The sequence below is a fragment of the Rhizophagus irregularis genome, chromosome 15 (genome assembly GCF_026210795.1).
Source record: "Rhizophagus irregularis chromosome 15, complete sequence".
Classification (NCBI taxonomy): domain Eukaryota; kingdom Fungi; phylum Glomeromycota; class Glomeromycetes; order Glomerales; family Glomeraceae; genus Rhizophagus; species Rhizophagus irregularis.
In genome coordinates this window covers 458,722-471,630 of record NC_089443.1, presented here as the reverse complement: position 1 = coordinate 471,630, position 12,909 = coordinate 458,722, and the positions used below count along the sequence as shown (strand labels likewise).

The following is a 12,909-nucleotide window of genomic DNA, read 5'->3' as shown; positions in this document are numbered from 1 at the left end:
TTTGAAAATTCTTGTTGAAATCGTTTAGTATTACATTGTTGGCACCACTGATAATCAATATATGGTAGTTCACATTCATTACATAGTAATCCAGCTTCATTATTAAAACTTACTTTATTACTTTCTGTTGCTCTTTGTTGCCAATAAAAGGCTTTTTCTAAATTCTTTTCTGTTCCTTTTCCATTTTCATAATACATGGCTAAATTGGACATTGCTTTAATATGATCTTTTTCTGCTGCTTTTTGATACCAATAAAAGGCTTTTTCTAAATTCTTTTCTGTTCCATCTCCATATTTATAACATGTGGCTAAAGCAAACATTGCTTCTTTAACATCATTTTCTGCTGCTTTTTGATACCAATAAAAGGCATTTTCTAAATTCTTTTCTATTCCTTCTCCATTAACATAACATACAGCTAAATTAAACAATGCATCTTTATGACCATTTTCTGCTGCTTTTTGATACCAATAAAAGGCTTTTTCTAAATTTTTTTCTGTTCCTTCTCCATTATCATAATATGTGGCTAAATTAAGCATTGCTTCTTTAATACCATTTTCTGCTGCTTTTTGATACCAATAAAAAGCTTTTTCTAAATTCTTTTCTGTTCCTTCTCCAATTTCATAATATGAAGCTAAATTGGTCATTGCTTTAACATGACCTCTTTCTGCTGCTTTTTGATACCAATAAAAGGCTTTTTCTAAATTCTTTTCTATTCCTTCTCCATTTTTATAACATATGGCTAAATTAAATATTGCCTCTTTATTACCTTTCTCTGCTGCTATTTGATACCATTGAAAAGCATTTTCTAAAGCCTTTTTGGTTCCTTCACCATTTATATAACATGTGGCCAAATTAAGCATTGCATCTTCATTACCATTTTCTGCTGCTTTTTGATACCAATGAAAGGCTTTTTCTAAATTCTTTTTGGTTCCTTCTCCATTTATATAACATGAGGCTAAATTACACATTGCATCTTCTTCCCCATTTACTGCAGCTTTTTTATACCAATGAAAGGCTTTTTCTAAATTCTTTTCTGTTCCTTCTCCGTTTCTATAATATATGGCTAAATTAATCATTGCTTTAGTATGATCTTTTTCTGCTGCTTTTTGAAACCAATAAATGGCTTTTTCTAAATTCTTTTCTATTCCTTCTCCAATTCTGTAACAAACAGCTACATTAAAAATTGCTTTTTTATCACCTTTTTCTGCTGCTTTTTGAAACCAAGAAAAGGCTTTTTCTAAATTCTTTTCTGTTCCTTCACCATTTCTATAACACATGGCTAAATTAAACATTGCATCCTCGTCACCATTTTCTGCTACTTTTTGATATAAATGAAAAGCTTTTTCTAAATTCTTCTTTATTCCTTCTCCATTTACATAACATGAGGCTAAATTAAACATTGCTTCTTCATCATCATTTTCTGCTGCTTTTCGATACCAATAAAGGGCTTTTTCTAAATTCTTTTCTGTTCCTTCTCCATTTATATAACATATGGCTAAATTGAACATTGCTTTAATATGATTTTTTTCCGCTGCTTTTTGGCACCAATAAAAGGCCTCTTCTAAATTCTTTTCTGTTCCTTCTTCATTTTCATAACATATGGCTAAATTAAACATTGCTTCTTTAACACCATTTTCTGCTGCTTTTTTATACCAATAATAGGCTTTTTCTAAATTCCTTTCTGTTCCTTCTCCAATTTTATAACATGTGGCTAAATTAAACATTGCTTTAACATGATCTTTTTCTGCTGTTTTTTGATACCAGTAAAAGGCTTTTTCTAAATTCTCATTTGTTTTATACATTATGGCTAAATTAAACATTGCTTTTATATTGCCTTTTTCTGCTACTTTTTGATACCAATAAAAGGCTTCTTCTAAATTCTTTTCTATTCCTTCTCCATTTTTATAACATATGGCTAAATTATACATTGCATCTTCATCACCATTTTCTGCAGCTTTTTGATACCAATAAAAGGCATTTTCTAAATTTTTTTCTGTTCCTTCACCATTTATATAACATGCGGCTAAATTATACATTGCATCTACATTATCATTTTCCGCTGCTTTTTGATACCAATAAAAAGCTTTTTCAGAATTCTTTTTAATTCCTTTTCCATTTATATAACATGAAGCTAATTTAAACATTGCATCTTCATTATCATTCTCTGCAGCTTTTTGGTACCAATAAAAGGCTTTTTTTAAATTCTTTTTTGTTTCTTCTCTATCTTTATATTTATTGGCTAAATTAAACATTGCTAATTTATCACCATTTTTTGCTAATTTTTTTAAAGATTTGTTATCATCTTTACGCCTTAATTTACTAAACTTATTTCCCATTTGATTAAAGATATATTTTACTGAATTTTTTTTTTTTTTATTAGAACGAATTCTTTTTAGACGAATTTTCGAATTTTTTAATATTACATTAATGGATTACTAAAAAGGAAAACACTTTAACCAAAACTAGATATTACAACAAAAAAAACAAAAAAGAATAAATAATTAGTTTAAGTTTCGGACCGTATTTTTTCCGATATACCGATCGGCGTTAAAACATATAAATAGATTAGGAAACGGATAAGTCCGGAAGTGTTTTTTTAAAGGTTCTATCGTAGTACAAGTCTAACCTCGATATACCGATATTCGATATACTGATATACTATTATTAAAAATTTGATATACCAATAAAATTTTATTTTCCTACTATTTGTGAGAACATATAATTATTGTATAATTTTGATATAACGATATTTTCTAAAAATTTCATATACGTCCCGACATATCGTTATGACTGTTATATAATAATAGATTTAGTTAAAGAATTCCGTGTTTAAAACTTAATAAGAATTTAAGAAATTAATGTTTATATTAGATACTATACAAGATAATAAAAAAATTTCGCTTCAATTAATATAATATGAAGTAATATTTAATATTATTTAAATCAATTTTTTTTTTAGACTTGTTATTTTCTAATTTTCTCTATAAAATATGATCAATAAAAAATAATTCTAATTCTAATCTTTGACGAGTATATGATCTATAAGTAGTTGAAGGATAAAATTTTTGCGTTAGATGATAAATCAATTCATTATCGTTATACAAAAATCATTCGTTGTACAAGTACAAAAAAAGTAGTGGCACAAATAAGTATTTATTCTGTTGCGGCAAGTGGACAGATAAACAAAATAACAAAATATAGGGGCTAACACAAATATTTGTGTTGTAAGAAAAAAGCTCTCGTTTTTTTTATTTGAAGATAGACTATAAAATTATAATGAGTAACGTAATTTTCAACTAGCAAAAAATAAAAAAAAATTCAACAAAAATCAATAAAATGAATTTAAAAAGCGGGTTATTAAGGTAATTTATTAGGATTTATTTAAAAATTATCATTAGTGAAAATTTGAGTCAATTAAAAAAATTAAGTATCTATATATGGTATAGTACTGTACAATCATGAAGTAATTACGAATAATAAAATAAAAACTAAAAAGTCATGTAATAGACGTAACAATTGTATTATTTTTATAAATATTTAAATTAAGAATTTTAGTGGAATTATAGTAATTAGTACTACGAAAGCACGAACGTTAAGATTTCTACCTAAGATATGGCTTTTAGGTAAGACGAACATGCATGATATTATTGAATTATTGGCTAATGCATTGTGTAGCTTTTTTTAATAATTAAAGAATAAATTTTTATTAAACTCATCCCTGACTTTAAATATTTATGCTGTATTTTGTTATAGGAATATTGAAATTGAACTTTCTGGCTTAAAGGCGCCTTTGGGAACGAACAAGAATGGATGAATACTACAGATGTCAAAAATGTGGTCAAATATATGGTAAAGATTACTGTAAGTCGTGCAACTCGGTACGTTTCCGTGATAACTTTGCACATTGGACCAGCGGTGATTCAAATCTTGACGAAATGATTCAAAATTCGCAACAAAACGCAGATCGTTCGTACAAATTAATTGAATGGATTGAATACTCAAATTTCGAAAATATTGAACTTATTGCTCATGGTGGGTTTGGGAATGTTTATAAAGCAATTTGGAAAGATGGTCCACTTATAAATTATAAACAACCTTGGAACTTCAATAAATCTAAATGGCGAAGAAAGAGTAATTATATAGTAGCGATAAAGAAATTCCGGAATACAACCCATGCCAGCTCAGAGTTTTTGGATGAGGTAATTTTTTAAATATTGAAATTCTTTAGAGAAAATAAAATAATATTCACGCAATATAATTTTTTAATATTACAGATTAATATTAACATGAAAATGAACACCATATCTAGCAATGTCGTCCGGATTTATGGAGTGACCCGTGATCTACAAAATGGAGAATACGCCATTGTTACTGAATTCAAAAGTGATGGCAATTTGAGGGAAGTGATAAAAAAAAGACACAGTGAACTAACGTGGTACGAGATTCTGTGCATGTTCTTAAATATCAGCAATGGACTATTTTTTGTCCACAAGAAAAATTATTACCTTAAGGATTTCCACAGCGGTAACATCTTGAACTCAATTGACAAATACGGTATTTCCCCAGAAATTTCAGATTTCGGTCTGTGTCGTCCTATGGAACAGAGTTCCGCGGATAAAACACTATGTGGTGTCTTATCGTTTGTCGCACCTGAGGTAGGTATTGCTCGGTAGAGAATTCACTGAAGCAGCAGATATTTATGGGATTGGTATGGTAATGTCGGAAGTGATCAGTGGAGAACCGCCTTTTATTGATAGGGATTATGATGAACATTTGGCTTTGTCTATTTGCTATGGCCAACGTCCACAAATTCCAGAATATACACCTGAACCATATGCTGAATTAATGAAACGTTGTTGGGATCCTATTGCTACCAATCGTCCAACAGCTAAGGAATTGGAGAACCAGTTTTGGAATCTATTTAATGTTTTGAATAATAACAATTCAATCGAACTTAGTGAGGATCGAAGGCTAGAAATTAACAAGCATTTAGTCAAGAACGGGAAGACAAGTGGAAAGCACGATTAGCAGAGTTGGCTACTAATCCAATACCCATGAAAAGATCGCAAAATATGCTTACCAGTAAACGACTTGATTATTCACAGTATCTTTCTCAAAAACTTACCGTTGATGATTGGAATAAACTAAAATTAACCGATTAATAAGACTTGTAGCTGAAACTTATATTTAAACGAAGAAAAATTTCATAATTCCTCAATTAAATAGAGTTCAAATTATATTTGTAGTAGAAAATTTTATTTTTGGATGTACAAATTTTACGTAATACATAAATTATGTATAATCAATAGCAAATAATAATATAATTTTGTACATTTTATTTGAAATAAAACAAATATTTGAATATTACTTATAAATGTTCTAAATGTATTGAATAACATAAAAATATTTAAAAAACGATATTATTTTTAGTACACATTTCTTTAGCTTTTAGATGATTTTTTAAAGCAGCTTCTTTTAAATATTTAGCACCCCTCTCCCTATCTTGTTCAATACCATTACCACCATTTAAATAAGCTTTCCCAATAACATACATAGCAGCAGAATTTCCTTGATTAGCAGACAATTTTAAATATTTAAGAGCTTCAAAAGAATTAGCACTTATACCTTCACCTTGCCATAAACATATTCCATATCTTAATTGAGCAGAAGGATTTCCTTTATCAGCAGTTTCTTTAAATATTTCTACAGCAATTCTAACCCTTTCATCTTTACTAATTTTTTGTAATTCAGGAACTTCTTCATGATAATAATAATAACCAACCATATATTTTGCGTAAATATCGATTACAGAATGATATTTAAAACTTTGCCAAGCTAATTGTTTATTTCCATTTTTTGATTTATGAGCACGAATAGCATCTTCAACAGTAAGAATTGTAATTGTGAAAAATGAAGTCATCGTACTTTGATTATCATCAATTGATGATAAATTTTCATCATAATCTTCAGTACAATCATCTAATGTAGAGAATTTAGAATAATTTTTACTCAATTTATGAAGTTTATGACAAATTTTTGATATTTTAGGACGACATGCTGGTTCATGTAACATAGCTAATAAATAACATTTTAAATATATTAATAAATCATTATATTTCGTTTTTTTTTAAAAAAAAATAATAATTATTATTATTATTTTAAACTTACCGGTTATAACTAAATTTTTCCAATCATCTGGTATACCATCTGAAAATGGTAAATTATATCTTTCAGTAACACGATTTCTAATACCGACAAGGATTTCAGATTTATTAAGATCAGAATGAGGTTTTTTCAATTCAGCGATTTCCCATAATAATGCTCCAACACTACATAATATCAAAAAAATAGGTTAAATAAATAATTAATAGTTATATGATAATATATGATTCATACCTGTATATTTCGCACTTTGAATCATAGGGAACTTTTTCCTTTTTTGTGTCGTTATCTACTGATAATAATTTTTCAGGAGCCATGTATCTTACATTTTCAATATTAGGAGATATATTTCTAGTAAGATCATGGAATTTTTTACTTAAACCGAAATTTGTTATCTTTATTTTCTCATTTTTATCTACTAAAATGTTTGCTGATTGAATGTCATGATGAAGGATCTAAAATGGATTAATAAAGAATTATGAGAATTACGATTTTTTATTTTGATCATTCAATAATCTTTTAATTTATTTTTACCTGACAATCGTTAAGATAAGAAATACCACAACAAATATCCAAAGCAAATCTAATTTTTGTTTCCCAATTCATCTTATCTTTATAATTAGTATAATATTCATGTAAATTACCAAGTTCCATCCATTCAGTAACCAAATAAAATTTCGAATTTTCTTGAGCAACACCAAAAAATCTTATTATATTATTCGTATTTTTTAATTCTTTAAGAATATTAACTTGTCTTCTAATTTCAATTTGAGATTCATCAGAAGGAGAATTTGTAGTATTATTTGAAAATTCTTTAAAACAAAATTCTTGAATAATATTATCATCAGAAGATAAAGTACGTTTTTCAATCCTTTTTGAAGGACAAATTTTAGTCCTTTGATAATCATTACCGTCCAGTAAAGGTTCATTCGCTTCTAATAATTTAAAATCTGAAGAATCCAAAACTTTATTCTGTTTACTCTGTTTTTGAAATTCCTTATTTCTTTCAGCCAAAGAATCCATATCTTTTAAAAAATTTTGTTGAGATTGTTTATCATCAGAAACTCCATAAACGTTTAATAATAATTCTTTTATCTCCCTTGTCTCATTTTTAATTACTTTAAATTCATCAATAGCTTGGATAGTAAAAGAAAAATTTAAACTATTCATATAACCATCAAATTCAGTTATAAGTTTAGAAAAAGTTTCTTCAATATTATTGGCTAATAAAAATTTCCGATATTTACCCAATTGACTTATTTCTTCTATAAAATTTTTTATCCTTTTTATACATTTTATAAAATCTTTAAATAAATTTAAATTTCCTTGTTTAAAAAAAAATTTTTCATTCTCAGTTTTTCTAATATATAAATCTTCTACGGTTGCCGTAGCACAATTGCATCTTTGTAAAAGAAAACTACATAATTCTTTATGATGTTCGGCTTTTTCATATAATGATATAATTTCTTTTCCTAAAGCAAGGAAAGATTTAATTAAAGGAGTAAATTCTTCAATATTTTGAGCAATACAACAAAATCCTTTTGTTAAAGTAATTAATTTATTATTATATAATTCTGTTTTTGATTTGTCATCACATTTTGATTGGTTAATATTATTTAAACTCATTCTTTTTAATTCACTTGAAACTTCATTATCTTCTTGAACGTAACCTTTTGATGTTGAATTTAATTGATTATCAATTGAATCATTACAAACTGATAGAGGAGAAGTTTTAAGTATATTTTTATCATCATCTATTATCATTCTTGAATCATCATTAGTTTCAATACGAGGATTTTTGGATCCTCTTTCCGAAATTTGTTCATCATCATCATTTGTTTGACGTTTCTTACTTTTATTATAAAAAAATGTTATTTTCCTTGATTTATGTGACATAATTAATTTGTTTAACTAGAAAATATGTTTAATTTGATTTTGAAATATTAACGATTGAAATAATAACGATTTTAATTTATTATTATTTTAAATAATTAAATAATTTTTTTTTCGCTTTAATAAATTTTCCTTTTTTTTTAAAAAAAAAGTACGTTCCATTATTTTCGTTAAAAAGGTTTATTTATAATGAAAAAAAAAATATTTACTTTTTCCTTCTTTCTTTCTCAGAATGTAACATTATTCTTTGTGTAGTTTCCGTTTTACATTATGAAAATTTTTTCTTTATGAATATTCCTTTTAGAAAATTTTATTTTTTAAACAATGGATTCTAGAAGTGATGATCTTTTTTATTATCTAAAAAAGGAAAAATACTAAAAGATCTTTGGAATATTCTAAAAATTCTATTATTCCTATTTTTCCAAATAGAATAAAATATACATTTCTTAAAAGAATTAGATATGCATGTTGTTACACTTGTGTGAATAAGTACATGTATGGTACGTAAAATCAAGTCATAAAACTAGTTATGAGAATGAGATCATCATTATGCATCATGCGTTATGGCAAAATGTAAAACACACATGAATTTCTTATTTTGATCATCGTATTGGAATTATTAGTCCGATTAGTCCGAGACGACGTTTTAACGAATGGAATGAATTTATATAAAATTGAGCTAACGTTTAACGTTAGTATAATAAATTAATACTGTATTTAATATATTATTTTGATTTTAATTTTATAAAAACTGACGGTGTTGTATTTATATTGTTTAACGTCATTTCGTGACGTTAACTAATATAAATACTACTACCGTACAATATTTGAAAAAAGGCTTTAGTATTGTAAATACAAAGAATACATCAAAATTATTAAAAAAATAAAATTTAAAGCGTTGAAATATTGTATTTTTTTTCATAAATATTTGTATGTATATCGATTATTTCATGTCTTTTAAAGTATTTAAATGTTTCGCCCTATAAAAAAAGAAAATTCGGAATTTGTCCTGAAAAGTATGGAAAATGTCCGGAAATTTTCCATACTTTTCAGGACAAATTCCGAATTTTCTTTTTTTATAGGGTCGTAAATATTAAGTAACTTTTATTCAATATGTTTTTAAATTTGGTGTATATCGGACACCAAACATTCATTTTATTTATCGTAAAAAGCAATTTTATTTAACTTTCAACGAAACAATAAACTAAAAATTTTTATTTTTAATTAATATACTCATCATGAAATGCAAAAATTACAATACTACTCAAATAATCAAATATTAAATTCAAACAAATTAAGTTATAACACATCATCATTGAAAAATTTATCCGTATGTTTAACTTATTTATCGAAATTCTTCCTTTTTTAAACATGAATTCTATCAAGTTAATCGGTTAATCTTAGTTTATTCCAATCTTCAACGCTAAGTTTTAGAGAAAGGGACTCTGAAAAATTAAGTCGTTTACTGGTTAGCAAATTTTGTGATTTTTTTAAGGGTATTGGATTTGTAGCCAACTCTGCTAGTCGTAATTTCCACTTGTCTTCCCTTTCCTGACTAAATGCTTCTTCAACTTCTAGGATAAAATCCTCGCTAAGATCGTCTTCGCTAAGTTCGATTGATTCATTTGATTCATCTTTAACAGGACACAAAATAATTAATAAACACTTAAACTTGTTAGATAATGCCTTGGCCGTTGGACGATTGGTAGGAACAGGATCCCAACAACGTTTCATTAATTTAGCATATGGTTCAGGTGTATATTCTGGAATTTGTGGACGTTGACCATTGCAAATAGCCAAGGCCAAGTTCATATCATATTCTCTATCAACAAAAGGTGGTTCTCCGCTAATCAATTCTGACATTATCATCCCAAATCCATAAATATCTGCTGCTTCAGTAAATTCATCACCACGTAAAACCTCTGGTGCGACGAATGGTAAGACACCATATGAAGTTTTATCTGTGGAACTTTGATCCATAGGACGACCCAGACCAAAATCTGAAATTGCTGGGGAAATATCGTATTTGTTAATTGAGTTCAAAATGTTGCCACTGTGGAGATCCCTGTGGTAATAATTTTTATCATGAATTTGCCACAGTGTCCAAATGGAATGAATGAGTAGCCTAATGAATTTTTTCCAAGTTAGTTCACTGTGGTTTTTCTTAATAAATTCCCTCATATTACCACCATCTTTGAAATCAGTAACAATAGCATACTCTCCATTTTGTAGATCACGAGCTACTCCATAAATTTTAATTGTAGAAACATCGTTAATTGAGTTATTCATTTTTAAGGTAATATTAATCTATAATATATTAATTATATTGTGAGAACATTTTTTTTTAACATAAATATATTTGCATAAAAAAAATTAATGTTATTCACCTCATTTAGGAACTCTGAGTTGATTTGAGTCGCATTTCGAAATTTTTTTACTGCTACTATCGTTTCACCTATCCGTTGCCATTTGTGTTTATTCATGTCCCAAGGATCCCAATCTATGATTGGACCATCTTTCCAAATTGCTTTATATACACTTCCAAACCCACCATTAGCGATAAGTTCAATATTTTCGAGATTTGAGTATTCAATCCATTCAATTAATTGGCTAGAAAATGGCGCATTGAGTTGGAAATTTTGAATTAATTCGTCAAGTTTCGAGTCACCACTGGTCCAATGTGCAAAATTATCACGAAAATGTACTGAATTGCACGGTCGACAATATTCTCCATTATATTCTTGACCTCATTCTTGACATTTATAGCCATGGCTAATATCATTTTCATAGTTCATATCATCCTCAGTATTCTCCTCATAGTCCATATCATAGTCAATATCGTCCTCATAGTTATTGTTAATATCATTCATCCTTACGCTTTTGAAACCGAATTAAATTATAATATTATGCCCGCTAGAAATCTTTTAGAAGTTAAGTATCTATATTACAGGAAAATTTTTACATTTCTTTGATGCATTTTATACAAAATAAAAGGATATACAATACTGTAGGTAATGAATATGGTTACGCACTCCGGAATTTTGTCAATAAACTCATTCAAACTGTACTAATATAGAAAGTTATCAAACGGATTCACAAAAACCCTATTCAAACTTTCAAAAAATGATTATAATAGGTTTTTATCTCGAATGTTCTAACCAATCAGGACCTAGTACATTCGGAAATCAAGTTCCGTAATAATTTTTTGCCAATATTTTTTTTTGGTTCAATTCATGTACGTATTGCAGATTCGGAATTGTTATTATCTTCAACTTCCTATTAATCGCAGAAGAATTTAAGAATTAGATTAAAATTAAACCTAAAAGCATAGAATCTTAAACGAAGAATACATTTTTATTCTTTATTGAAATTTATTTGTTTCTATTAAAAATTTATTTTTTTCAAATAAAAATATTTTTAATGATATTAACGTAATAATTTAAGACTTTAATTATTCAACGACATCTATTAAACAAAACTATGAAATTCTTCCGGTTATCAAACATTAATATTCTCATAAGAAATTTATGTGATGTACCCATGATAATAGACAGATAAATCATCCATAAAAAAAGCTATTTATTAATTGAAAATAGTTTTTTACATAATCTAAAATATCTTAGTCTCAGAATAAATTTTTTAAAGAATCCAGTATTATCAAGCTTCATCCTAGATAACGGACGCATCAATGTTAATGAGTGAAATGAAATGAACGTTCATAATACCTATAACATTAATTTATTTTTGAAAAACTAAATATATGAAATACCATATTTCGATTATTTCAGTCCAATCATGTTAATAGAATTTTTTCAATTCAGTTAATTTATACATGATTTTTCTTAAAAAATATCCTTACTGTTATAAACCAAAGTTTTCATTAAAAAATTAACTCTCAAAATGTTAAATGCGTTAGAATTATTATAACACTTCAAATTTCTATTATTAAACATAAATTTCAGTTATGTTCCAATCTTCAACGAAAGAAGTCTTTTACTAGTAAGCATATTCTGTGATTTTTTCGAAGGATTCGTAGCCAATTCTACCAAAATTGCTTTCCACTTGTTTTTTTGTTCTCGAGTAAATTTTTCTTTATGATTCTCACTAATTTTGATTATTGAATATTTGTTATTCAAAACCTCCCAGAATTCATAAAAATAATCTCACAATTCAACAGCCGTTGGACGATTGTTAGGAACAGGATCCCAACAATGTCTCATTAATTCGGCTCAGATTTCCACCATTTTTTAATTCAGTCACAATGGCGTATTCTCAACTTTGTGGAGAACGAGTTACTCCATAAATCCTAGCGGTAATTAGTGTGTCCACTTTGAAAGAATTTCAACCTATAATATATTTAGATTACATTGTGTGAACTTTTTTTTTTTCTAAAAGCAATATATAAAAAAAAAATTGATGTTATTCACTTCACGCAAAAACTCTGTGTCGCATTTCGAAATTTCTTTATTGCCGCTTCCTTTTTATTCAGACTTGTTAAAGTTCCAAGGTTTATAATTTATGATTGGACCATCTTTCAAAATTGCTTTATAGACACCTACCATGAGCAATAAATTCTATATTTCGATTTGAGTATTCAATCCATTCAATAAATTTGTACGAATTATCTGCGTTGAGTTGTGAATTTTGAATAAGCTCATCAAAATTCGAGTCACCACTGATCCAATGTGCGAAATTATCACTGAAATGTACTGAGTTGCACGGTTTACAATAATCTATACTATCTTCTTGACTGCATTCATGACATTTATAATCGCAGTCAATATATCTTTCAAAGTCCATATCGCCCTCAATATTATCCTCATAGTCATTGTCAATCATGATTTATCAATTCTA

General features: G+C 27.3%; 6 protein-coding genes across 7 annotated transcripts; 2 read left to right on the top strand and 4 right to left on the bottom strand.

Moving 5' to 3' along the window:
- Positions 1–30: 30 nt before the first annotated feature.
- OCT59_006878 (uncharacterized protein) lies at positions 31–2,336 on the bottom strand (the record flags this gene model as incomplete). Of its 2 annotated transcripts, none has more annotated exons than XM_066133063.1 (2): positions 31–47; positions 122–2,336. In XM_066133063.1, 2 exons carry the CDS (start codon positions 2,334–2,336, stop codon positions 31–33), a joined length of 2,232 nt encoding a protein of 743 aa, XP_065998362.1. The 2 variants fall into 2 exon arrangements, with proteins under 2 accessions (XP_065998362.1, XP_065998361.1); XM_066133062.1 differs by lacking the exon at positions 31–47 and having other exon boundaries at positions 806–812; positions 898–2,336.
- A 1,470-nt stretch (positions 2,337–3,806) lies between these two features.
- OCT59_006877 (uncharacterized protein) lies at positions 3,807–4,673 on the top strand (the record flags this gene model as incomplete). Its single annotated transcript, XM_066132986.1, has 3 exons — positions 3,807–4,199; positions 4,275–4,435; positions 4,523–4,673. 3 exons carry the CDS (start codon positions 3,807–3,809, stop codon positions 4,671–4,673), a joined length of 705 nt encoding a protein of 234 aa, XP_065998360.1.
- A 43-nt stretch (positions 4,674–4,716) lies between these two features.
- Positions 4,717–5,028, top strand: OCT59_006876 (uncharacterized protein; the record flags this gene model as incomplete). The annotated part of the gene is made up of 1 exon (XM_066132935.1): positions 4,717–5,028. The coding sequence occupies one exon, from the start codon at positions 4,717–4,719 to the stop codon at positions 5,026–5,028; it is 312 nt and encodes a 103-aa protein (XP_065998359.1).
- Positions 5,029–5,297: 269 nt separating this feature from the next.
- On the bottom strand, positions 5,298–8,058 carry OCT59_006875 (uncharacterized protein; the record flags this gene model as incomplete). The annotated part of the gene is made up of 4 exons (XM_025314275.2): positions 5,298–6,075; positions 6,169–6,329; positions 6,397–6,617; positions 6,697–8,058. 4 exons carry the CDS (start codon positions 8,056–8,058, stop codon positions 5,408–5,410), a joined length of 2,412 nt encoding a protein of 803 aa, XP_025185466.2. The 3' UTR covers positions 5,298–5,407.
- Positions 8,059–9,441: 1,383 nt separating this feature from the next.
- Positions 9,442–10,925, bottom strand: OCT59_006874 (uncharacterized protein; the record flags this gene model as incomplete). The annotated part of the gene is made up of 3 exons (XM_025310151.2): positions 9,442–10,362; positions 10,443–10,759; positions 10,814–10,925. The coding sequence occupies 3 exons, from the start codon at positions 10,923–10,925 to the stop codon at positions 9,442–9,444; spliced, it is 1,350 nt and encodes a 449-aa protein (XP_025185467.2).
- A 1,675-nt stretch (positions 10,926–12,600) lies between these two features.
- On the bottom strand, positions 12,601–12,894 carry OCT59_006873 (uncharacterized protein; the record flags this gene model as incomplete). Its single annotated transcript, XM_025324559.2, has 1 exon — positions 12,601–12,894. One exon carries the CDS (start codon positions 12,892–12,894, stop codon positions 12,601–12,603), a length of 294 nt encoding a protein of 97 aa, XP_025185468.2.
- Between the last annotated feature and the right edge of the window lie 15 nt (positions 12,895–12,909).